Genomic DNA, 25,744 nt, shown 5'->3' on the forward strand with positions numbered 1-25,744 from the left:
AAAAATGCTGTTTTTTTAATGGGAATCTGTCAACAAGATTTTTTGATATGTAACCTGTGAGCTGTATGTTGTAGTGGCAGAAACCCTGATTCCAGCGATATATCACTTAGTTTACTGGGTGCAGCAGTTGTGATACAATCACTAATTTCTCTGTTTCAGATCTAGCAGTGCTCTGAATGCGGAGCCCTATATGACGCCGCCCACACCAGTGATTGGCAGCTTTCTGTGTATAACCCCGCCCACACCAGTGATTGGCAGCTTTCTGTATATAACCCGGCCCACACCAGTGATTGACATATTTCTGTGTACACTGCATATTGACAGAAAGCTGATGGGGGCGGGGTTGGACTAGGAGGCACCAGACACCTAGTCCTGTAGTGATGATAATCTGCTTATAAAATGCTGATTTTATTGAAACAGCACACAGCCTAGTAACTAACACATCACTAGAATCAGGGTCTCCGCCCCTACATCATGCTGCTCTCAGATTACATACAAAAAACCTAGTGACAGATTCTCTTTAAACAAGAGGTGCAATATGCATATAGGGCAGTTGAAAAACCATCACAGAAAAATCTAGTCCTGCGTCAAACTTGACCCGTAAAAAAAATAGCAACCAGTTTACTCTAAAATTGCAGGTGTTTTAGTTAAATTTGAGGATTTAAAGTGAATGTCCATCCATGAACACCATTTTTCTTTTTCAATCAAAATAGATCCAAACGTGTGTTTTTTTCTATAATTATATTGTTTAAAGCTCCATAGAGTCAAATAATAAAATTCTTGATGTCTGCAGCCACCACTAGGGGGAGCTCAATACATACTATTTATACAGTGTGCAGTGAGCTCCACCTAGTGGTGGCTGCCAACAGCAAAAATATAATCATTTGACTCTATAGCTATGCAGGTGATTTGAGGGGTTCGTTTTATCAAAAATGGAGCCCTGAAGCCTATTGGAATAAGATTTTTTTTTCTGAACAGAACAATGAGTCTAAAAATAAATAATAAAATAGAATGGCATTAACAGGTTTTCACTTTCCCAAATTTTTCAGATTCACTTTATTTGCTAAAAATTGAACTTCATGCCATATTTGGCAAATATGAGTGTAGTAGGCTACTTTCTTTTAGTTTCATTCACAAAAGACCAATGCAGGAATTTTAAAAAAAACAACAACAAAAAAAACAATTGTTTTAGGCCATTCATCCACACATCAATCCTAGTGATCATCAGAATAATTTACAGAAACCATAACCAGCAACACAGCTTTTATCATCTAGATTTACAACCACCACTGACATAAGAAATTTCCTGCTACTTCACGGAACTCAAATGTAAAAACATCCAAAAATATCGAGAATTTTACATTCCGAATATGCATTTGTGTATCCTTATTGCAAATGCAAAGCATTATTGTCCTCGTGTGATAAATATTACACTGACAGGTGTACACCGATTCAGTCGTGGCCTCCCATCAAGGACTAAATCTGTCTCTTGGAAAAAAATGATAAAAACCCTTAAAGCCGCTGGTTCAATATCAGAGCCAAGCTATTTTCCAAAGAAAAAAAAAAAGCTTTTTTTTCAGATCTTGCTTCAGGAAAAGCAAAGTCTTTAAAGTCACAGATGGAATGATGAGGCGGATTAATTTCTAGGTTATAAATAATTACTGAGATGTAAGAGAAATTGACTTCTACACCAAAAATGAAAATATGATGTAGAAAAATCTCTTGGTTACCTTTTCTAAAAATGTGTTGCGTTGTTGGGAGGAAAGCAGCATAAGTAAGTTATTGCCTAATAAAGTGATTTAAAAAGTTTCATAACTTTCCATGCTGGACCAAATAAAAAAAAAAAAAAAATCAAAGTTGAGTTACTTTTTAAACAAACCAGCTAGATCAGGTGTCAAACTGCATTCCTCGAGGGCCGCCAACAGGTCATGTTTTCAGGATTTCCTTGTATTGCACAGGTGATAATTTAATCACCTGCACAGAATGATTCCAGCACCTTGTGGAATGCTAAGGAAATCCTGAAAACATGACCTGTTGGCGGCCCTCGAGGAATGCAGTTTGACACCACCTGAGCTAGATAGTCAACTATTGCTATGGTAAAATCTTATCTAATCTCGACCTTGACACAATCGGTATGATCTAGTTAATGATCTTGACATGTTTAGTAGGGTTAGGTCCAGTCAACCTAGACCTATACATGACTAGTATGGTAAGGTCCAGTCAACCTAGACCTATACATGACTAGTATGGTAAGGTCCAGTCAACCTAGACCTAGACATGGCTAGTATGGTAAGGTCCAGTCAACCTAGACATGACTAGTATGGTAAGGTCCAGTCAACCTAGACATGACTAGTATGGTAAGGTCCAGTCAACCTAGACATGACTAGTATGGTAAGGTCCAGTCAACCTAGACATGACTAGTATGGTAAGGTCCAGTCAACCTAGACATGACTAGTATGGTAAGGTCCAGTCAACCTAGACATGACTAGTATGGTAAGGTCCAGTCAACCTAGACATGACTAGTATGGTGAGGTCCAATCAACCTAGACCTATACATGAGTACTATGGTGAGGGCCAGTCAACCTAGACCTATACATGACTAGAATGGTGAGGTCCAGTCAACTTAGACCTATACATGACTAATATGCTCAGGTCCAGTCAACCGAGACCTATACTTGACTAGTATGATGAGGTCCAGTCAACTTAGACCTATACATGACTAACATGGTCAGGTCCAGTCAACCTAGACCTATGCATGACCAGTATGGTAAGGTCCAGTCAACCTAGACCTATACATGACTAGTATGGCAAGGTTCAGTCAACCTAGACCTATACATGACTCATATGGTCAGGTCCAGTCAAACTAGACCTATACATGACTAGTATAGTCAGGACGAGTCAACCTTGGCTGAGATACAAGACCTCAAAACAATAGAAATAGTCTCATCTAGTCAATCTTGACATAGACGTAATTGGGATGGTCTTTCCTAGTTAATCATGACCTAGACTTAGTTGGTGTAGTTTAATTTGGGCAACCTAGACTTTTATTGGGATTTTCTTATCAAGTCAACAAAGACCTGGACACAGTCGGTATTGTCTTACGAAGTCGCCCTTGACTGAGAAGACACAATAGGGATGGTCTTACCAAGTCAACTTTGACCTAGACCTAATTACTATGTTCCTATTGGTAACCATAGTTGGTCCCCTTTTTTTTTTTTTTTTTATTTAAGCCTCTAAAAAAACTTTTTTTTACGTTTCATTCAGTTGCAACAAACTATTCTACAGACTGACACTTCATCATCATGAGTTCAAACCACCATAAAAAAAAAGCATTCAGCAAGCTTCCCTGTTATGAAGTTACTCGCTTGTCTGAGTCGCCGTTGGTGTATATCCATTATGATCTGTACAGTTATGTATGCCCAGCAATACCAGTATACAGAAGCGTGCTTTGCTTAAACATAAATACAAGTAATTTCTAAATGAATCTTAACCACTTGGTTGCAATGAAGGCAGAGCAGTTAATTAGATGTTTTTGTGGGTTTTTCTTTTTTTTTTTTTTTTCTTTCAAAGTTCCTTTCGAGTTCTCTTAATTTTGACCTGGATGGGCGAAGCTAAGCCGACTTTTGGGAGGCTTCCGTCTCTTGCTCGGACAGCTTTTCTTCTGACAGAACAGTCATCCATGGGGATACGGAGCGTGTGATGGTTTGCTTGGCCAGGTTGTAGTGATTTATGACGGTGTAGAACTTCCCTTGAGCGCTGGTGTCCTGTTCAGTGTAGTAATTGTCGAGAGCCGCGGGGATGCATCGATTGTTCTGCAAGTAGACAACGAGAGAATAATCAGTGGTCTGCAGGTCTACCTCAGTACATGCCTCACTCAGTTAATATACCAAGCGTTTGACTTCAAGTCCTACTTTTTTTTCTGTTTTGAGGAAATTTTGAACAACTTTTGGGTTGGGACACCCTTCGACTAGAACTCAATAGGCAATAGAAATCAACTGAGGAACATGTTGGCAGCTTTTTGGTTACTCAATCGAGTTTTCGAGACTGCCCTTAACGCCCATTCTTTGCCCTCAAAAACTACCTAAGCACCTTGTTTCTGTAAGATCCACCACCATTTTTTCTAGAGTATTGACCCCAAGCACAATACAGAACCATCAATGATTTCGCCCCATCCCCTTACTCTTCTCACTTATCTCTGAGGTTCCTTGTGATCAGTCGCCGTAAAATGTGGACATTTTGCAATGGATAGTATTGATTTCTTTATAAATTGTAACACTGGAACTCATCATTGTAATGATATTGTAATATCGTTTGATTTAACCTACTGATATTTTCTAGCCACCTTCTCGTGTCCACGTGGGGATTATAGTCTATGGCTCTTTCCCAAAGGTTTGTGGACCAAATTCGTCCATTCTAATGAAGTGGTCCATGTTTCTATCAGACGGCACAAAGACATCATTCGTGCTTCCATCCATGTGATGTGAGCTAGCTTACCGCTCGGGTTTGCATCTTGCGCCATGTTCGAGGCCCCTTCTCGCATGTTTCGCGGCTGTTAGACAGCCAATACACATGCGGGGATGGCCTGCCTAAACGGTAATTAGGGATGAGCGAACGTGCTGGGATAAGGTGTTATCCAAACATGCTCAGGTGCTAACCGATTGCCTTCGTCATGCTCGAAAAATCTGTTCGAGTCCCCGCGGCTGCATGTCTCGCGGCTGTTAGACAGCCTCAACACATGAAGGGATTGCCATCGAACAGGATTGCTTTATAGAGAAGTATAACTTTATCCAAAAAAATTTGGCTATTCAGAAAGTTTGTACATTTTTAATTGGAAGCATTAAATTAGATTTCATGTTTATTGATCTGTGCAATGATTAAAAAAAAAATGAAATAATTTGCGGTTGTGCTGGTAGTACAAGGTCTCGGGAAGTCTCACATATTGTTGACCTTGTATTTTAAAAATAATTTTAATTAGTACAGAATGTTCTGACATGAACCTAAAATATCTGAACTAATTAGTTTCCTACATGAAGAGGCTGCCATCTCACGCTTTGGTGTCTGCTCAGGAGAGTTGTTGTAGTCTATTTTGCATACAATGGACTAAGTATATAATCATCTACAACGTTATATGATTAAGAATAATCATTAGTGATCACTATCTTAAGCTGCGGTGTGTGCTGGCATTTATAGTACAGAGTTTCTCCGAAGATAATTAGCAACTAACCTTCCAGTCACTAGCTAATTATCTCTTATGATCTATGGGTGCTATAGTGGCTGTGCAAAATACATAGGGCTTTTTTTTTTTTTTTGAGTTAATATTACATCACAATATGTTTCTTAGAGTAAAAGTAGTACCAAAAGTAAGCTATGAACACATAACAAATAACCTAAGTAGTGGTCAGTTTCTCTAGTGAAGAAAATTGTTAGGTCACATATCAACACCTATAGACTTTGAAGGCTCAGGTATGATGAATACGTGTTAAAAGAGCAGAAAATATAAAATAATGACGGACTGGAGCTACCAAAGACTTTAGGGGTGATAGATTAATAATACACAGAAACTCTCAATAGGAACATACCCATAGTTGTAACTGGGATTGCACTCGATATGTCTGTAAAGGGCATTTCTCAGGAGGATGAACCCTCCGTCTATATGGTCACAGAAAGCTGAATAAATCTGCAATACCATGTCTTATTCCCGAGAGTCACATTTTTCTTAAAAAAATAAATAAATAAATGAACTGTTAAGATCTATGGGCGGGACATTGATCTCCCTGAAAATCTGCCTCCAGAGCTTATTATAAGCAAAAGGAGGTGAAAAAAGTGTGAGACATGTAATGACTGACAGTCTGCTCTCCTGATCTGGTAACTCCTCCTTTCCTTTAAAGTAACCTCTGGAGGCCGATTCTCCGGGAGATCCATGTCCGGCTCATAGATCTTAACAGCTCATATTTTAAACAAATGTGGATTTCTCTGTAATAAGACATTGGACCACAGATATCGAGGTATGATTTTATTCAGCTTACTGACCTGCATGTCCATATAGACTGCTTAGGAGGGGTGATCCCACTGATCCATTATAACAAAATATCAATCTTTATTAGTAATATAAAGTCACAAGGTTACTCCTAAAAGTGAGACACTGCTTAAAGGACCTTTCATCAAGTTTTTCATGTTGAACTGGACACACAATGTAAGTGTGTCTGCCGAGTGGAGCAAAACTTTTTTGTTATTTTTTAATTTTGCCTTTCTGTTTTGGATATTCACTCATTAGGTGCCTGTACTTTGATAATATCTTTTCGAGCAGAGAAACAAAATTAAAAAACAAACAGAAGTTTTCTTACATTCTGCAGCTTCTATTACATCATATGTCAAGTTCAACATGAAAAAATAGTTGAAAGTTCCTCTTTATGGCAAGAAAAGTAGTACCTGCGCTGTGTGACTCGCAATAAGACAGATGAATAAACAGTGCATGATGTACCAGCAATTCCATTCTAATACATTATATTATTGATGGTGGTATTTAACCATGTAAAGAGAAACAAATGCTTAAACTAATAGCACATACTCAGCTGTATGTCCCTCGGCCCCAAAGAGTGTTTCGCACTTCATCAGGAGGCAATGTGAAGGGTGTGTGTGCCTTCGTCCCAACAGGCGTTTTGCACTACATCAGAAAGCTATGTAATGGTCTTCTGTATCTTCAGTCCAATGAGCGTTTCGCACTTCATCAGGAGGCTATGTAATGGTCGCATGTACCTCTGTCCCAATGAGCGTTTCGCACTTCATCAGGAGGCTATGTAATGGTTGCATGTACCTCTGTCCCAATGAGCTTTTCGAACTTCATCAGGAGGCTATGTAATGGTCGTATGTAACTGCAGCCCAACAGATGTTTCCCACTTCATTGGAAGGCTATGTAATGATCGTGTGTACCTTCGTCCCAACTGGCATTTCACCCTTCATTAGGAAACTATGTAATGGTCATGTGTACCTTCAGCCCAATGAGCGTTTCGGCTTTCATCAGGAGGCTATGTAATGGTCGTGTGTACCTTCGGCCCAACAGGCATTTCCCACTTCATCAGGAGACTATGTAATGGTTGCATGTACCTCTGTCCCAATGAGCGTTTCGGACTTCATCAGGAGGCTATGTAATGATCGCGTGTATAGAAACTTGATTCCAGCCCACCCAGTTGCTCTATGCTCATCCACCTGGAGCTCCGACACCGGCCTCGCCCTGGCCTCACATCAAGGAAAATAGAAAAAAAATGGAGTCCGGTTCAACAGGACTGGATTTTCTTTTTCAAAAGAAAATATGGTGCATACAAAAGAAAAATTTACATGGTCGACATGACCCAGTCGATGCGTTTCGACTGCACTAGGCAGTCTTACTCATGTCGACCATGTAAATTTTTCTTTTGTATGCACCATATTTTCTTTTGAAAAATAGAAAAGGAAAATCGAGTCCTGTTGAGCCGGACTCCAATGATTGCGTGTACCTCTGTCCCAATGAGTGTTTCGTACTTCATCGGGAGGCTATGTAATGGCATTCATCAGTAGTAGTGATGAGCGAATATACTCGTTACTCGAGATTTCTCTAGCACACTCGGGGGTCCTCCGAGTATTTTTTAGTGCTCGGAGATTTCGTTTTTCTTGCCGCAGCTGAATGATTTACATCTGTTAGCCAGCATAAGTACATGTGGGGGTTGCCTGGTTGCTAGGGAATCCCCACATGCACTTATGCTGGTTAACAGATGTAAAGGGACACGCGGTCATTACTTTGCCTCCTGACAAAGTGTGAAACGCTCTTTGGGGTGGAGGGACACGCGGTCATTACACAGCCGGGTATATACTATTAGTTTATTAAGTATTCATTGTTTTTCCTGACTTGGTTAAATACCATCATTAATAATGTCGTAGAGTTGCTGTTACTTTATGTATTACGTCCTTATTCCGCTGTCTTACTGTGGGTCACACAGCGCAGTTACTACTTTTTTGGCTATAAAGTAGTGTCCCCCTTTCATCAGTGATCTTGTCATTTTATTAACATTGATCTGTTTATATGGGATATTGTTTTCATTGTACTTATTTCTGCAATGTCGGGGTTCTCGGTTATGGATGTAGCAAATGTTAACTTGACACTTACTGCATCATATGCGATTGAAACGGTCGAATGCAATTTACCAACATTTGTAGGTCGACACATTATCCAGAATTACTACATGTTCACTTCTATTCTGCAACCACTTTCCACCATTATGAGAAATGACAATTTGAGGAACTCCACTTTTTGCCATTTTTTTTTTCACTAGATCATCATTTGACTCCCTACATCCAGAAAAACATGCATAAAAATAGGTTCAAAAGAGACATAAAAGCGCACATTTCGCCTATGGTTTTAACTAAATGGAAATTAACCAGCGGTGCAAATATAAACATTTGCAGGGTGACAATTTTCTCCTCCATTTATGTTCTTTTCGGTGTAGCAATGAAGCCCATGGAGAATCCACAGTATGTTACACGGGTGGATTTGTAGCAGAAAAATCATCAGTGTGTGGAGCAGGAAAGGTGAAAAAAACCTGTCATTGTCTTTGTATTCTGCCAGCGAGACTTGTGAGAAATGTGCCGCCCCAGTGACTGGAAGGTAGTAGCTGCAGGGAGAATATAACAACTTTTCTCCCTGCAGCCGAACTTCCAATTAGACACGCAAATGATTAAAAAATTTAAATAATGTTTTGTTTTTCTTTTTTTTCTGACAGCTTTACTTGTAAACTCTGTCCAGGCTGCAAACTTCATATCTGGGGGTTCTAAAATGGCTGAAGGAATGAAGTATGCAGGGGCATTAATGGCGACATTACAGCAATCGGTTAGACTTATACACATTAACAATGGAGAAACGCCAGCCTATTTGTCAGGAATATTTGCTAGTTGCTCCGTCAACAGGTCCCAGAAGTTGATTTCTAGATGTCTGGTCTCATCTTTGCCCAGGAGGCTGATGAGCAGTGTCGTATAGATTTTGTTGGCACGTCCTATAAAACCAACCGCTATCAGTTACCTCGAATGTGTCTGGTAACAAGCCGTACCCCTATGCTTCATTACCGTGAGAAATGTGATTAATCGGGTCGCACGCTGCGAAGACGTCTCTCCTGACACTGATTGATTAGACTGTTAAGAATCATTTAAAGGTGGACTCATGCTGGAAATATCAGCCGCTTCTGCCACATGACCGTCACTTCATCAATTATTACTGTACAATAAGTGGCTTTGTCCCAGATCATTTCCGAGCCAATGTACATCCAGATGTGACCTATCCCGCAGCCATTCAGTATAATGTAATTTTGCTTAATGAATTAACTAATGCATATTATATTATGGTTACAATGCTTTTTGGATGAAAATAGGAGATTTGTAACATTATAAGGATGACTAGTATTACACCTTGTAATAAAGGGCAGAAATAATTAGGGAATGTCTGGACAATGTGGGGCCCATACATGATCATCAATACTTTTAGTGAGCTCAATATCTTAAACTATACCAATGTCATAAACATATGAGTGATAAGAATATGGAGGGATTTAATTGCAGCTTACAATCCTTCAACATGTGTAGCTGTAACTGGACACCTGGCTCAGCAGGTGGTCCAGCCACACCAGCTAGTATCCAGGCTCATACAGGATGACTTCCTGTGGAGCCTACTCTGTGTGACACTTCCTCCACTCAGGTAGAATTTCATAAGGAGAATATGGAGTTATCGTACATTCTCGCCACACACCAGTTACATTGTAGAGATTTCTAGAATGGACCTTCCAGGGTCTCCATCCATTCTTGCACCCCAGGGTGGGGAAAACGCAGATGGCCCTGCGGTCACTTTCCCACAGATTCTATCACCTCCCTCAAACAGGACGTCATCATGATGACTTCCCAAATCATTTGTGATGATGTCGGTAGGGAGAAGTGACCGCAGCTTCTATCACAGTCGCCAAACCTCTATCCTCGCAGCCACATAGCTATTGTCCCTTCTGCCTTTTTCAGGGAGCGGTGATGGAAGCAGTGTGAGTGATACCAGTGCAGCCCCCAATGATTAGAAGGCGTGGGGAAGCTTTGCTGTCACTCACCCTGCTTCTATCACCTCCCCCTGATGATATCTCATTTCAGTGAATGAGGCGGCTGGGACAGATGCTGTATGACAATGCAAAAAATCTGCTTGGGCGTGGTAACAGAAGTTGCTTGACGGTGGGGACTGTCAATATGGGTAAGTAACTGCAGGACCATCGTCCTATGATGTCATGTTTGAGACTCACCTCAATCGAAACATCCTAGGAAGTAATGTATTAAAAAGAAAACCGATATAGTGATTAGCTATAGGGAGGATGGTAGGAAATTTTCTAATAAAGCAAATTACATAAGTAGGCCTTAATGGAAATTTATAACAGGGCATTATATGTGTTGGGTCACCTGTTTAATGTATTCAATTTGTATTGTGAATTTTTTTTGATAAGTCAGCTTTAAAGGGAATCTGTCAGAAGGGCTTTGCTATGGAAGCTGACAGCAGCATGATGTAGAGGCAGAGACCCTGATTCCAGCGATGTATCACTTAGGCTAGGTTCACATTTGCGTTGTGCGCCGCAGCGTCGGCGACGCAACGCACAACGCAAACAAAAACGCAGCAAAACGCATGCACAACGCTGCGTTTTGCGCCGCATGCGTCCTTTTTTTGATTGATTTTGGACGCAGCAAAAATGCAACTTGCTGCGTCCTCTGCGCCCGGACGCGTGCGCCGCAGTGACTCATGCAGCGCAAAACGCAAGAGCGACGCATGTCCATGCGCCCCCATGTTAAATATAGGGGCGCATGACGCATGCGGCGACGCTGCGGCGCCCGACCGCAAATGTGAACGTAGACTTAGCCTGTTTTCTCTGCTGTAGATGTAGCAGTGCTCAAATGCTGAGCTGTGCATAACCCCGCCCACACCTCTGATTGGCAGTTACCTGTGTACACTGTACCTTATAACACAGAGTAGCTGGACTGCCTGGCACGTGACACCTAGTCCTGCAGTGATAATCTTCTGCTGATAAAACACTGATTGTATTGAAATTACAGTAAGCTGCTGAGCAAGTGACACATTGCTAGAATCAGAATTTCTGCCCCTACATCATGCTGCTCTTAACTAACAGATTCCTTTTAAAGGTTTCATGCTGTGAGGGATTTCCTGTGCACAAATATCTTTTTTCCTAGGTTGTGGTTGTAACGGTGGCCATTGCATCTGGAATCATTAGTTAAGGTTTAGGTATCTATCCGACATTTCCGTCCCCTCATATCCAGGGCTATAATTCCTACGCTTTATATAATGCGATGGCTTCCACCCGCTGCCGGGCAGCCTGTGATCTCTGCACTCTTCAGCTATGATCTCCCGCCCTGTCACTCACAACAGCCGTGCTTAAGTCTCCTGTAGCTGCGCGACTAAACTCCTGGGATCTAATTACCGAAGAGGCAGCGATTGTCAACCCGTGAGCAGAATATTTTACCAGACGACTTCTTCAGATTTCTGGATTCAAAGCTTTCCACTTCACAGGATTTTTTATTTATTTTTTTATTTGTACAACGAGAAGTCAAAACTACTTTGAGAAAAATGAAGAGATGTTGCTGCAGTCAATCAGTCGTGGACTAATGGCGGGGCACAGAGCAGCCGCGAGGCTTTATCTGAATGTGTATGATTAAATGTCGGCTTTATCCTAAATGTATCCGATTCTTCACTCTGACACCAATGGGATTATTATGTGCTCTGATGGCGATCTGACGGAGACCCACTACCTGCAATGCCGCACTACCGAGCGAGCCAAGCGGCATTACCGAGCGAGCCGAGAGGCACTACCGAGCGAGCTGAGAGGCACTACCGAGCGAGCCGAGAGGCACTACCGAGCGAGCCGAGAGGAACTACCGAGCGAGCCGAGAGGAACTACCGAGCGAGCAGAGAGGAACTACCGAGCGAGCAGAGAGGAACTACCGAGCGAGCAGAGAGGAACTACCGAGCGAGCAGAACGGCACTACCGAGCGAGCCGAGAGGAACTACCGAGCGAGCTGAGAGGCATTACCGAGCGTACCAAGCGGCACTACCGAGCGAGCCGAGAGGAACTACCGAGTAAGCCGAGCAGCACTACCGAGCGAGCCAAGAGGAACTAATGAGTGAGCAGAGAGGCATTACCGAGCGAGCCGAACGGAACTACCGAGCAAGCTGATAACTACCGAGCGAGCCGAGAGGAACTACCGAGCGAGCCAAGAGGCACTACAGAGCGAGCAGAGAGGAACTACCGAGTGGCACTACCGAGCGAGCAGAGAGGAACTACTGAGCGAGCCAAGCAGCACTACCGAGCGAGCCAAGAGGAACTACCGAGCGAGCAGAGAGGAACTACCGAGCGAGCCGAGAGGCACTACCGAGCGAGCCGAGAGGCACTACTGAGCGCGCCGAGAGGCACTAATGAGCGAGCCGAGAGGCACTAATGAGCGAGCTGAGTGGAACTACTGAGCGGCACTACCGAGCGAGCAGAGAGGAACTACCGAGCAAGCCGAGCGGCACTACCGAGTGAGTCGAAAGCAACTGCCGAGCGAGCCGAGAGGAACTACCGAGCGGCACTACCGAGCGAGCAGAGAGGAACTACTGAGGGAGCCGAGAGGCATTACCTAGCGAGCCGAGAGGAACTACCGAGCAAGCCGAGAAGAACTACCGAGCGGCACTTCCGAGCAAGCCGAGAGGCACTACGGGGCAAGCCGAGAGGCACTACCGAGCGAGCCGAGAGGAACTAACGTGCGAGCCAAGAAGAACTACCGAGCGAGCCGAGAGGAACTACTGAGCGGCACTACCGAGCGAGCCGAGAGGGACTACCAAGCGAGCCGAGAGGAACTACCAAGCGAGCGAGTGGCACTAGCAAGCGAGCAGAACGGCACTACCGAGCGAGCCGAGAGGAACTACCGAGCGAGCTGAGAGGCATTACCGAGCGTACCAAGCGGCACTACCGAGCGAGCCGAGAGGAACTACCGAGTAAGCCGAGCAGCACTACCGAGCGAGCCAAGAGGAACTACTGAGTGAGCAGAGAGGCATTACCGAGCGAGCCGAACGGAACTACCGAGCAAGCTGATAACTACCGAGCGAGCCAAGAGGCACTACAGAGCGAGCAGAGAGGAACTACCGAGTGGCACTACCGAGCGAGCAGATAGGCACTACCGAGTGTACCGAGCGAGCCAAGAGGCACTACCGAGCGTACCAAGCGGCACTACCGAGCGAGCCGAGCAGCACTACCGAGCGAGCCAAGAGGAACTACCGAGCGAGCCGAGAGGCACTACCGAGCGAGCCGAGAGGCACTACCGAGCGAGCAGAGAGGAACTACCGAGTGGCACTACCGAGCGAGCAGATAGGCACTACCGAGTGTACCGAGCGAGCCAAGAGGCACTACCGAGCGTACCAAGCGGCACTACCGAGCGAGCCGAGCAGCACTACCGAGCGAGCCAAGAGGAACTACCGAGCGAGCCGAGAGGCACTACCGAGCGAGCCGAGAGGCACTACCGAGCGAGCCGAGAGGCACTACTGAGCGAGCCGAGAGGCACTACCGAGCGAGCCGGGAGGCACTACCCAGCGAGCCGATAGGAACTACCGAGCGAGCCAAGATGAACTACTGAGCGAGCCGAGCAGCACTACCGAGCGAGCCAAGAGGAACTACTGAGTGAGTCGAGAGGCATTACTGAGCGAGCCGAGCGGCACTACCGAGCAGCACTACAGAGCGTACCAAGCGGCACTACTGAGCGAGCCGAGCGGCACTACCGAGCGACCCGAGAGGCACTACCGAGCGACCCGAGAGGCACTACCGAGCGACCCGAGAGGCACTACTGAGCGAGCCTAAAGTATTTTGGTCTAAAAACGCCTTTTCCATTTGGGCTTTCATCAAAACTTCTGCTCCTTTTGGCTTTTTTTCCACTGCTCATTGAATGAGGTAACTGAGAATCCATCAGTGAGCTTATTTTGACAGGCAGGGGCTTTGTATTTGTCTTCTTAGCTGATTTATGACAACATCAACATTCAGTTCTCCAGCACGCTGTGTTTTTTTTTTTTTTTGCTTTTTTTTTTTATACATTGTAAACTGACCTGCAATATGTCTCAGAATCCACAACTTGCCAATTTCTCTTGTGGGTACGCGTAGTTGTACGTTTGGATTTTCCCTCCAGAATCACATTAGATGCTGAAAATTCAGGTTAAAAAAACCGCATATGCGTTTTCAGTGTATTTCCACAGCCGAAACGCATTAAAAATGCATGTAATCCACGAATGTATCAATACAGTTTTGTCAAAGCCAAAAAAACAGCAAGTGTCAAACACAACATGACAGAGCAAAAAGGGAGCCAAAAATCACAGCATGAAAAACTAGATCTAAAAACACATTAAAAAATGCAAATAACCAAATTTAACTAAGGCCACGTTCACACTTTCAGTATTTGGTCAGTTATTTCATCAGTATTTGTAAGCCAAAACCAGGAGTGGGTGATAAATACAGAAGTGGTGACGTGATTCTATTAGACTTTTTTCCTTATTGTTTCATTCTTGATTTCGTCTTACAAATACTGATGTAAAATACTGAATGTGTGAACGTGGCCTTACTGAGCTCCTCAGAACCGATTCATGAACATATCAAAGTTCTGCTTTCCTTTGAGGTCATCTGTAGTCCTACATCTGCTGAGAGGAGTTCTGTAAAAGAAAACTAAGGGGCCAGTAGCGTAGCTACCGGGGGGGGGCAGAGGGTGCGGTGGCCCCCAGGCCCAGTGCTCAGAGGGGGCCCACCCAGAGCTACGCTACTGTAACTGCGTGCGTGATACAGTTACATTCTGTGGCAGAGCAGGGAGACACGATCTCCCTGCTCTGCCTCTATGGGGCCCCTGAGCAGGCGGGGGTCCCGTGCCAGCAGTGGGCCCCCCGCCCATCATTGCAAGGTCAGCTGTTTCAGCATTTAGCAGATACAGCTGACCGCTTTGATGAGGGAAGGAGTGCTACGCTCCTTCTCCCATCATCCCCCTGTCAGCGTCTGACATCACCGACACTGACAGCAGGCGCGATGACGTCACTACCCGGTGCCCGCTGTCAGGAGATGAGCGGGAGCTTGGAGCACCGCTGGAACAAGGAGGAAGAGAGGTGAGTATTGTTTTCTTTTATGGGGGCTGCCTTATACTACAGGATCTGCCTATGGGAATGCTGCCTTATACTACAGGGTCTGCCTATGGGGTGCTGCCTTATACTACAGGGTCTGCCTATGGGGGTGCTGCCTTATACTATAGGGCAGTGTTCCCCAACTCCGGTCCTCAAAAGCCACCAACAGATCATGTTTTCAGTATTTCCTTAGTATTGCACAGGTGATAATTGCATCACCTGCACAGGCAATAATTCCATAACCTGTGCAATACTAAGGAAATCCTGAAAACATGACCTGTTGGTGGCTCTTGAGGACCGGAGTTGGGGAACACTGCTAATAGGGTCTGCCTATGGGGTGCTGTCTTATACTAAAGAGTCTGCCTATGGGGTGCTACCTTATACTACAGGGTGTGCCTATGGGGGTGCTGCCTTGTGCTATAGAGTCTGCCTATTGGTGTTGCCTTGTGCTATAGAGTCTGCCTATGGGGGTGCTGCCTTATACTACAAGATCTGCCTATGGGGTGCTGCCTTTTTACTACAGGGTCTGCCTATTGGGTGCTGCCTTATACTACAGAGTCTGCCTATGGGTGCCTCCTTGTGCTATAGAGTCTTCCTATAGGGGTGCATTATACAATATACGGCAGCAGCGGCTCAGTATTGGGGTATCAGCAGGATGAGGAGTTTGTGCAGGTTGGGACTAGATGGTGATGGAGCTGGAATATGAGAAGTGAAATGTGTCTTTGTTGTACTCTCTGCAGACGAGTCCTGGCTGGAAGAAGTCGTCATGTCGGTCTGGGCCAGATGGAAAAGACGGGAAAAGTGAACGACTCCATCAGAAAGGACATCAGCAGTAAGACACTATCTGTAACTGTGCTGTGATCTCTTATATGTTCTGTAGGATTGGTATCTACCACTGACCATATGCCGGTAACATCCATGTTGGTCTTCATATAGAGATTATTTTCAGTAACAGCGCAGTCATCTTCTACATCCACTATTAGGGCACGTCACCCACTTGTAATCAAGGTTACCTGGTTAGGGGCCCACTCAGAAGTTTCAACCCCCGCTGAACCAAAACCCTAGCTACGCCTCTGTAAGGGGCCAATTTATTCAAGCAATTACGCCAGAATTATTTTAAAAGTTGCAAAATTTTTACTCGACTTGGAGTTGAGCAAAAAATTGCACATTTTGTCTTTTTGGTGCCAATTGCTCCTAGTTCCGCAAAAATGGACAGAGCTGGGATGTGACGGTGGCGTGATGCCACAACTCATTTAATTCATGACAGTTGTGCTGTTCCTAACACCAGATCTCTTAACTGCAGTCAGGGACAGAGTAAGAATTCTAGAGTGGAGCATGGAGGCTTCTTAACGAATCCCGAGCACCGGACTCCTACATGCGCCCTCATTAAGACTGACAAATAAATAGCTTATAAGAGCCAAAAAGTGTACATTTTTTTAATAAACTCAACTGCAAAAAGTATTTTAGCCCAAAACTCAGTCTGGTTTCAGGTGCGATTTTTATATTGCCCACACCTGTTACTTGCCACAGGTGAGTGGGAACGAGTATCACATGTTTGAAACAAAGGTGTTTAACCACAATTTTGAAAAGGTGCCAACAATTTTGTCCAGCCCATTTTTGGAGTTTTGTGTGAAATGATGTCCAAATTGCTGCTTTTTTTTTTTTTTTTTAAATCTGATATCAGCGATGTGACACTTACTGTGCTGCTTGCTTTAGTTTTGATAAAATCACTGTTTTATCAGCAGGTTATTATTAAACTTGTAGTTTTATCACAGTTTTTGCTACAATTCAAGACAAAACTTATATCAAAATGAGATGTCCAATAAATAGGTGATGCCCTATTCAGTTGTCTACAAATTGCTGCAGTCCTAAAAGTCACAATGCAACATTCTAAGAAAAGATGGACCATAATTGTCATCAATGGGAAATACAAAAATGTACTAAAAAATATGTGAAAACTAGCTGAAAATCCATCATAAAGATAAAAAAAAATTCTTGCAGAATCCTGGAGTCGAGGGACCAGTCTAGCATTTACTACAGATGTCGTAGCTTTCCTGCTTGTCTTCTACTGATGAAAGTTCTTGGATTGATCTCACATCGGATCAACGGTAATCTGTCTGTTCAGGAGTTACAATTACCGAAGGAAAGGAAAAAAAAAAAAACAAACTCCATCGATGTGAAATTATCTAATGGTGGAAATAAACCTTTGTTCCCTCGATTCCTCCTCCTCGGGGTACATGGTGACCTGTGGGATCCCGCTCTGAAGACCGTTATTAAGGAGTGATACAATTGTCCACCTGTGGCTTCTAGTAGAAAAACGGAACAATTGGACGTGACGGTTAATTAATTTTATTTCCATAATTAAAAACTTTTTTTTTTCTAGGGAATTTTAATTAGTTGAAAACATTTCTATGGTTCCATGTCCGACCCTAAATTACTCTGTGGGGTGCAGCCTGTTGACTAGTTCCGGATCATTTTGGCCAGTCAAGTTCTCTGTTACTCATCGCTGACTCACCGGCGAGCGTGAAATCCCACGGCAGACCAGTAGCCATCAGATAGTCATCAGAATGTGGCATGGATGTATTTTAGCAGGGTTGGATGGAGGCGAATCCCCAAGGGCGGCGGTCATGTAGGAACAGGGAAACTGGTGTTTCGTACCAAGCCCACAGTTGGTAAAGTTGCACTAAATTTTTAAAGGGAATCAGTAACTAGAATTTTGCTATCCCATCTCAAAGATTCATGATGTAGGGGCAGAGACCCTGATTCCAGTGATGTATCACTTACTGGGTTGCTTGCTGCAGTTGTGATAAAAATTAGTTGTATCTGCTGCAGATCCACCACTTCTCTGAATGCTGAGCTCTGTATAATCCTGCCCACATCACTGATTGGTAGCTTCCTGCCTATGCGCAGTGTGCATAAAAGCTGCCAATCAGTGATGGGTGCAAGGTTATACAGAGCTCATGAATATATAGGACTGCATGGCAGCATGTTTACTAGTCCCATAGTGATAATAACCTGCTGATAAAACAGTGATTTTATCAAAACTAAAGCAAGCAGCTCAGACAGTAACATATCACTGGTATCGGATTAAGTGGCAATAACCATATGACACATTTCCTTTAAGAGATCTCAATAAATGTTGCACATCTTAGGCTGTCTGGGAAATCAGGAAATAAAATCCATACTAGCTATTAACTGGTGTAGATTTGTGCCATAATATGCACCAATTGTTGTCTTAAAGGGATGTTCTCAATTGCTTTATTTAGACAGCATGAAAATAAGCAAGTTTGCCACTGACTTGCATATTCTTTTTACTGTCATTGTCCCGCAATTAGAGCTTTTATCTTTTATAGCGTACAGCTAGTTTCAATGCAGTTCAGCCACTAGTACCTGCCGGACTGTGACCGAGACTTCTCCTTAGTTACATTCCAGGGAAGGGGTTAACTCCTTACATCCCAGCCATCTCTCTTCAATCCATTGATTTCTATACACCAGTTATTTATTCACCTCCCTTTCGGCTCCTCAAGAGAGATACAATTGTAAATCACCAGCCCAAGCAGCCGGGAGCTTATTCATATACCCGGTTGTCTCTAACATTGTAGACTCAGGACAAATCGAGCTGAGCTTTATAGTTCTACTAATACTATAGTTCTCTTTATCAGAGTTGTATCTCAAGGAGGAGAGCCCACCCTGTTAGAAACCGGGAAGGAAGTAAACTGTAAGGAGACTGTAAAGCTGTGATTGTGAATCAATTTTCTCCTGCTCTTGTGCAAATGGAACAGACAACAGGTAGAAATGATAGGCAATCAGAAAGACCACCCCTATAAAGGAGTGGCTCTGCAGGGGGTGACCACAGACCATTTCTCTGTTCTCACATTTTCATGCACCACCTTGATTTTGAGTATCATTCCAAATACATACCTCAATGCGATATTAATTTTGATTTACTTTAATAATATTTTATGTTTTATTGTTCTCAACGGATGTGGTATTCTAGTGCTCCCTTTATTTTTTGGCGCAGTGTATTTATCTGTGACGTAGCTCTGTAATAACACGGCTCCTTTTTGCTTGGATGTGCACCGTATTACACAACTGTACACATAATTAACATGCTCAGCGCTCGGCTGTTTGACCTGAAGATTAACATTTGTCAAAAGGCTGCTTATGGCTATAGATTCTTTTAATTGGATCTGTCAATGTGATATATGAAATCAGAATCAATTACTGCATTTAACTTGATATTTGCTAACAGGATTTCCCGTATATGACTCACAATTGATGGAAATTCCTAAGTATCTGCGGCTGCAGTGTAATGAAAGGATCCCCACCCTACACCCATCTTTACGTGATGAATACAGCCACCACTCATGTATACGATATACTGAGAATGTAGACCATTCTACGGTGCGGAGAAAAGGGCTTCTCCTAGCCCGAATTGCAAATCGGAATCATTTCCATTCCTGACCAAGGGGATGAGGTTGAAAGTGACGGCTAGCCTACACTGCAGGCAATGTGCTTCAGCGCAGGAGGTTCCCGCACTGCGGAGGCTGCAATGGAAGACACACAGTTAATTGTTGTGTCGATACAGTGCTGTGTGTAGTGTTGAGGCCTGGGTCAGGATCACTTTTCCTCTGATCTCAGCCCTGTCACGTAACTACTGCAGTCAGTCGGTGGCCACTGTCTGCAGCCATCACTGTTCTTCCGCTCTTATACATAATCATAGGTGTGGCAGTCATAAATCTATTCAACTCTTTTAAGAAAAAAAAATACCTATGGGGAGAGAAGAGAGCAAGAGAACCCCACTGACCATAAGAGCTTACACTCTACAGGAGAGAGAGGACTCCGCTGACCATAAGAGCTTGCACTCTACAGGAGAGAGAGAACCGAGCTGACCATAAGAGCTTACACTCTACAGGAGAGAGAGAGGACCCTGCTGACCATAAGAGCTTACACTCTACAGGAGAGAGAGGATCCCACTGACCATAAGAGCTTACACTCTACAGGAGAGAGAGGACCCTGCTGACCATAAGAGCTTACACTCTACAGGAGAGAGAGGACCCTGCTGACCATAAGAGCTTACACTCTACAGGAAACAGAGGACCCTGTGGATCATAAGAGCTTACACTCTACAGGAGAGACAGAGAGGACCCCACTGACCATAAGAGCTTACACTCTACAGGAGAGAGAGGACACCACTGACCATAAGAGCTTACACTCTACAGGAGAGAGAGAGAGAACCCCACTGACCATAAGAGCTTACACTCTACAGGAGACAAAGAGAGGACCCCACTGACCATTAGAACTTACACTCTACAGGAGAGAGAGAAGACCCCACTGACCATAAGAGCTTACACTCTACAGGAGAGAGAGGACCCCGCTGACCATAAGAGCTTACACTCTACAGGAGAGAGAGGACCTCACTGACCATAAGAGCTTACACTCTACAGGAGAGAGAGAAGACCCCACTGACCATAAGAGCTTATACTCTACAGGAGAGAGAGGACCCCGCCGACCATAAGAGCTTACACTCTACAGGAGAGAGAGGACCCCACTGATCATAAGAGCTTACACTCTACAGGAGAGAGGACCATGCTAACCATGAGAGCTTACACTCTACAGGAGAGAGAGAGGACCCCGCCGACCATAAGAGCTTACACTCTACAGGAGAGAGAGGACCCCGCCGACCATAAGAGCTTACACTCTACAGGAGAGAGGACCATGCTAACCATGAGAGCTTACACTCTACAGGAGAGAGAGAGGACCCCACTGACCATAAGAGCTTACACTCTACAGGAGAGAGAGGACCCTACTGACCATAAGAGCTTGCACTCTACAGGAGACAGAGGACCCCACTGACCATAAGAGCTTACACTCTACAGGAGACAGAGGACCCCACTGACCATAAGAGCTTACACTCTACAGGAGACAGAGGACCCCACTGACCATAAGAGCTTGCACTCTACAGGAGACAGAGGACCCCACTGACCATAAGAGCTTACACTCTACAGGAGACAGAGGACCCTGCTGACCATAAGAGCTTACACTCTACAGGAGAGAGAGAAGCTCGCTGACCATAAGAGCTTACACTCTACAGGAGAGAGAACCCTGCTGACCATGAGCTTACACTTTACAGGAGAGGACCCTGCTGACCATAAAAGCTCACACTCTACAGGAAAGAGAGAGACAGAAGCTTACACTCTACAAAAGAGAGAGAGAAGACCCTGCTGGCCATTGGTGCTTACTCTCTATAGGACAGAGAGACTTATCCAGAGACTCTGGAGATGGAAAACGACTGCTGAACTAACTGTGCTCTGCTGGGAACTGCTCATCTGTAATGGCCCAGGTACTGACCACCACTATACAAGGTATGAAAATTCGCTAGCTGCAAGGCATTAGGAAGAAATCCATGTCTCAAGGAACAAGTATATTAGCCCACTCTGATGTTTCAGTAGTGGTGCCAGGCAAGATTTTTTTTCTTCTGCAAACCGATTTTCAAAATGTTCAAATTTGCGTGAACCCGTGAATTTCAGCAAATTTGACTCTAACTTCATCCTCCTTCGATCGTTCTAATTATCTCTAATTTGTGGCAAATTGGTTCATGCACCTGCTGGATCAACTATTCTATCTTATTTCAGCACTGTTTTACTTTGTTATTACATTCAGACTAGTCTGATGAGCTCATCGTTCGCATCACTGGGATCTCAACGATGAGCAATGTATATAAAATGATTGAATACGCTCAACACTTTGGACCTTTGGTGGTCCTTCTATGGATATAGGTTTTGTAGAGCAGCTTCAGCGTCTTCGCATTCTGCATGGACTGTTTGATAAATGTCATGGGTTTTGGGATTTTTTCATGTCCCTAAATAGAGAATATTTCCTTTCTTCCAAAAATCCATTTGATTTGATTACTGGAATGAAGGTAGATTTCTTTGTTAGCGACAAGTCCGGCACATCGTGATATCGTTTTCATATCTAGGTGTAATTTAGTCATCGCTTTTGAGTTAATTTTTAGAACATGCTGTGTTATTCTTCACATTCTAAAACGTGCACATAAGGTTTCTTTTCTTCCCGACTGAGTGACTCACAATACAATCCCACCCGGGGTAGTCTTGCTGCAGAACACAAAGTACTTTTGAAACTTGAAGAACATACTTTCAGGCGAAGCTTCACAGGTCAACAAATACCGAGTGACATCAATGTTTTCTAATGTTAAGTGCACGCAGCCCGGGACGCGGAGTCAAGAAAGGGCAATTACTGAGTGCATTAAAACGAGCAGGAGATCGATAGGACTTCAGTGAGAAAGCTCCTCACCCACTAACCCCATCACAGCTTTAGATATTGCCAACGATTTCAAAGACAAGACTAATGGCATTTCCCTACATAAGCTCCAAAGAAACATCTAGTCCTCCAACTACAACTCGGTGCCCGGTTATGGCTCTCATTAATGTAACCGGTGAAGTGTGAGACTTCCAACTTGCTTCCCGTCAGAGCCAATTTTTGTATTTTGATTTTGTTTTCTACTTCCGTTCTTGCGAGAGCCATAACTTTTTAACTTTTCCGATGACATAGGCTTGTTTTTCTTTTGGAGTAGTTGTCGTTTTGGATGACCTCATTCACTTTACCATATAATTTAGTGAAAACTTGGGGAAAAAAATCCAATTGCTCCATTTTGGGGGGTGTAGGGGATTGCTAAGATTTTACAGCGTTCAATGTGCAGTAAACATTATCTGGAAACCTAATACTTCGGGTCCGTACAATTACAGCAATACCAAACTTATAGTTTTTTAAATACATATATATATATATACATATATATATATATATATATGTGTATATATATATATATATATATATATATATATATTATATATTTTAGGGGTTAAAGAAACTTCAGAATTTGTTTGGGTTGCTATTTTCTGAGACTTGAAACTTTTTAATTTTTCCGTCAATAGGACTTGTTTTTTGTGTGCGAGGTGACATTTTTTTATATATACTTTATGACTTTATGGGTACACATATTTTGATCATATTTTATTGTATTTTTGGGGCGGGGAGGTGCGATGACCCAAAAAATGGAAAATCTGGTGTTTTGGGAGTTTTTTTCTGTTTACAGCAATTACGACATGTTATATTTTCATATATTGGACTTTTAAAGATGCGGTGATATGAAATATGTTCATTTCTTTATTAATAAAATGGTGGGTGATTTAAACTTTTTTATTTTTTTAACACTTTGTCAAAAATTTGTAAATAATAGTTTTTAAATCTTTTTCTCCCCCCTTCCCAGAGATTTGATCGCCCAAACTGCATACTGGAATACTGTGATGTCACGGTATATAATAAAAATAATGATCTATGACGAAGCCCGATCTGAGTCTGGCCTTCCTAGGAGTACAAAGATAACGGCAACCGGAACCGTCAATTGGTCTCCGGCTGAAATAACAGCCAATCCCACAATGTCGGGAAGAGGCTAAAGGGGAGGATAATGCTTAAATATCACTTGGTGATGTCATTGAAGAAGCACAGTGAGGTCACACCGGCTATGTCGCTAGCTAGTTTGTCATTGAATAGTGATGTCATAGATGGAGCAAAGTGAAGTCACTGCGTTTTTAACAAATGTCCTTGTTGGATATTCAAATTTTTTCTTTTTTTTGCTATACATCGGGCTTAATTTTGATGTCCATTTTCTCTTTGATTTTTTTTTTACGGCTGACAAAGGGTCACTAAAGAACTTTTTATATTGCATTCACTTTTCAATAGAAATTATTTTTATATAGGGGTCATATTTTTTCTTACAAAGCAGAGCTGTACAGGTCTCCTGGGAACCAGCAGCTCCTGATCCCTCCCCAAACCCAGTGATCACATGACTGCTGGGTCCAGAGGAGGAAGCACTATCAGTGGTTACTATATTGTATGTGCAGCATTTGTGTAGTGCTCCGTATGCAGTAATAAGGAAGGCAGAGATGGTAACAAACGACACTGATTTTATCTATGGAGTAACTGTCTCTGGCTTTGTCTGACAGCTATCAACCTACAGCAGGAGTTGCATGATTTCACGCAAGCATTTTACTTTGCACTGACATTTTAAAACATCAATGTAGAGTAAAGTGCGTGCCACCAAGATTTTTAAAGGCTATGTGCCATCCGGAGCTGTTTAATGAGGTCTGAAATGAAGCCCATGAAACATCACAGCATGACATCGGCAGTGTCTAATTAAAGGGATCCAATTAAAGCCATACATATTTTTTCTAAATAAAACGACTGGTCAGATAATCTCATACCATCTGCTAAATTCTAAAATGCTTGTAAAGATCATACTGTAATTGTTCGAAGATCTTGTAATTATTTGATCTTAGCTTTTTCATATAGAAATGAGTGAAGATGCATCCTGATATACCATTGGGTCACCAGTATAGTGAGGTAGGTCAGAAAGCGTGTACCAAAACAAAGTTCAAAACATAAGCATATTCTCCTGGGAAGTTTACCGCTTCTTTTTTAAGGATGTAGTAATATAAACCTGTTTTAAGCTTCATCTCAGATACGGGATGGATATCACCTTGGTATAGTAAGCCCCACTATACCGGTATGCCAACATGGCAGAATTTCCATAGTTTACTCAGGACAATGTGCTCCGAGAATGATGTTTTCTTTTGTGCTGCGCGAAAAGATCATTTCACCTGAAAAACAAGCTTTTTCTCATTCATCTGGTGATTGGCAGCTTGCTTACATGGCAAGATAAGTGAAACAAGGATTTTTAAAGATGGTCATTTACAATTATCTTGTATCTTTACTCTTTCAAATGTATCGCAGGCGTAACATAATCTAGTCTGTAATTGGATTAGGTTGGGTAAGCAAGTTGGTCATAGATAGTTATGTACTACAGGCATGGCAGTGTTGGCTGCCTTGAAATTATTCCTGAAAATGAAGTATTTCTCCAAGAAAATTATTGTAATTAATGTTTTGTTATACACATGTTTATTTCTTTTGTGTGTATTGGAACAACACAAAAAAAAACTTAAAAAAAAAAAAAAAAAGGCAAATTGGACAACTTCACACTAAATTACAAAAAATGGTCCAGACAAAATTGTTAACACCTTTCCAGAATTGTGGGTAAACCATTCTGTTTCAAGCATGAGATGCTCCTTACCTGTGGCAAGTAACAGGATTGGGCAATATGAAAATCACACTTGAAACCAGATAAAAAGGGGAGAAGCTGATTGTGTTTGTGTGTGCCACACTAATCATTGGGAACAAAAGCATGAGAACTGTCTGAGGACTTGAGAACCAAAATTGTTGAAAAATATCAACAATCTCAAGGTTGCAAGTCGATTTCCAGAGATCTTGATGTTGCTTTCTCCAAGGTATGCAACATAATCAAGAATTTTACCACCCATTGGACCGTAGGTAATCTCCCTGGACGTGGACGACAGGAAAAATTGATGAAAGGTTGCAATGTAGGATAGTCCGAATGGTGGCTAAGCAGCCTCAATCAATTTCCAAAGAAATTCAAGCTGTCCTGCAGGCTCTGGGTGCATCAGGGTCAGCCCGAACTATCCG

The 25,744-nt window shown here is 43.0% G+C and overlaps 1 protein-coding gene across 5 annotated transcripts in view; it reads right to left on the reverse strand.

Annotated features, from left to right (window-relative positions):
• Positions 1-1,041: 1,041 nt before the first annotated feature.
• The window catches only part of NSG1 (neuronal vesicle trafficking associated 1), an 85,128-nt gene continuing 60,425 nt past the window's right edge, over positions 1,042-25,744 (reverse strand). The window contains exons 5-6 of one of the 5 annotated variants that reach the window (XR_013220107.1): positions 2,824-3,812; positions 1,042-2,783 (exon numbers count right to left, since the gene is read on the reverse strand). Coding sequence is in view for 1 of the 5 variants with exons in the window: in XM_077280135.1 (XP_077136250.1) it covers positions 3,612-3,812 (201 nt within the window). In the remaining 4 variants the exon portion in view is untranslated. Of the gene's footprint in view, positions 3,813-25,744 lie in introns of all 5 variants that reach the window. The other 4 variants (XR_013220109.1, XR_013220106.1, XR_013220108.1 and 1 more) reach the window with 4 other exon arrangements.

The sequence above is a fragment of the Ranitomeya variabilis genome, chromosome 1 (genome assembly GCF_051348905.1).
Source record: "Ranitomeya variabilis isolate aRanVar5 chromosome 1, aRanVar5.hap1, whole genome shotgun sequence".
In the NCBI taxonomy this organism is placed as follows: Eukaryota; Metazoa; Chordata; class Amphibia; order Anura; family Dendrobatidae; genus Ranitomeya; species Ranitomeya variabilis.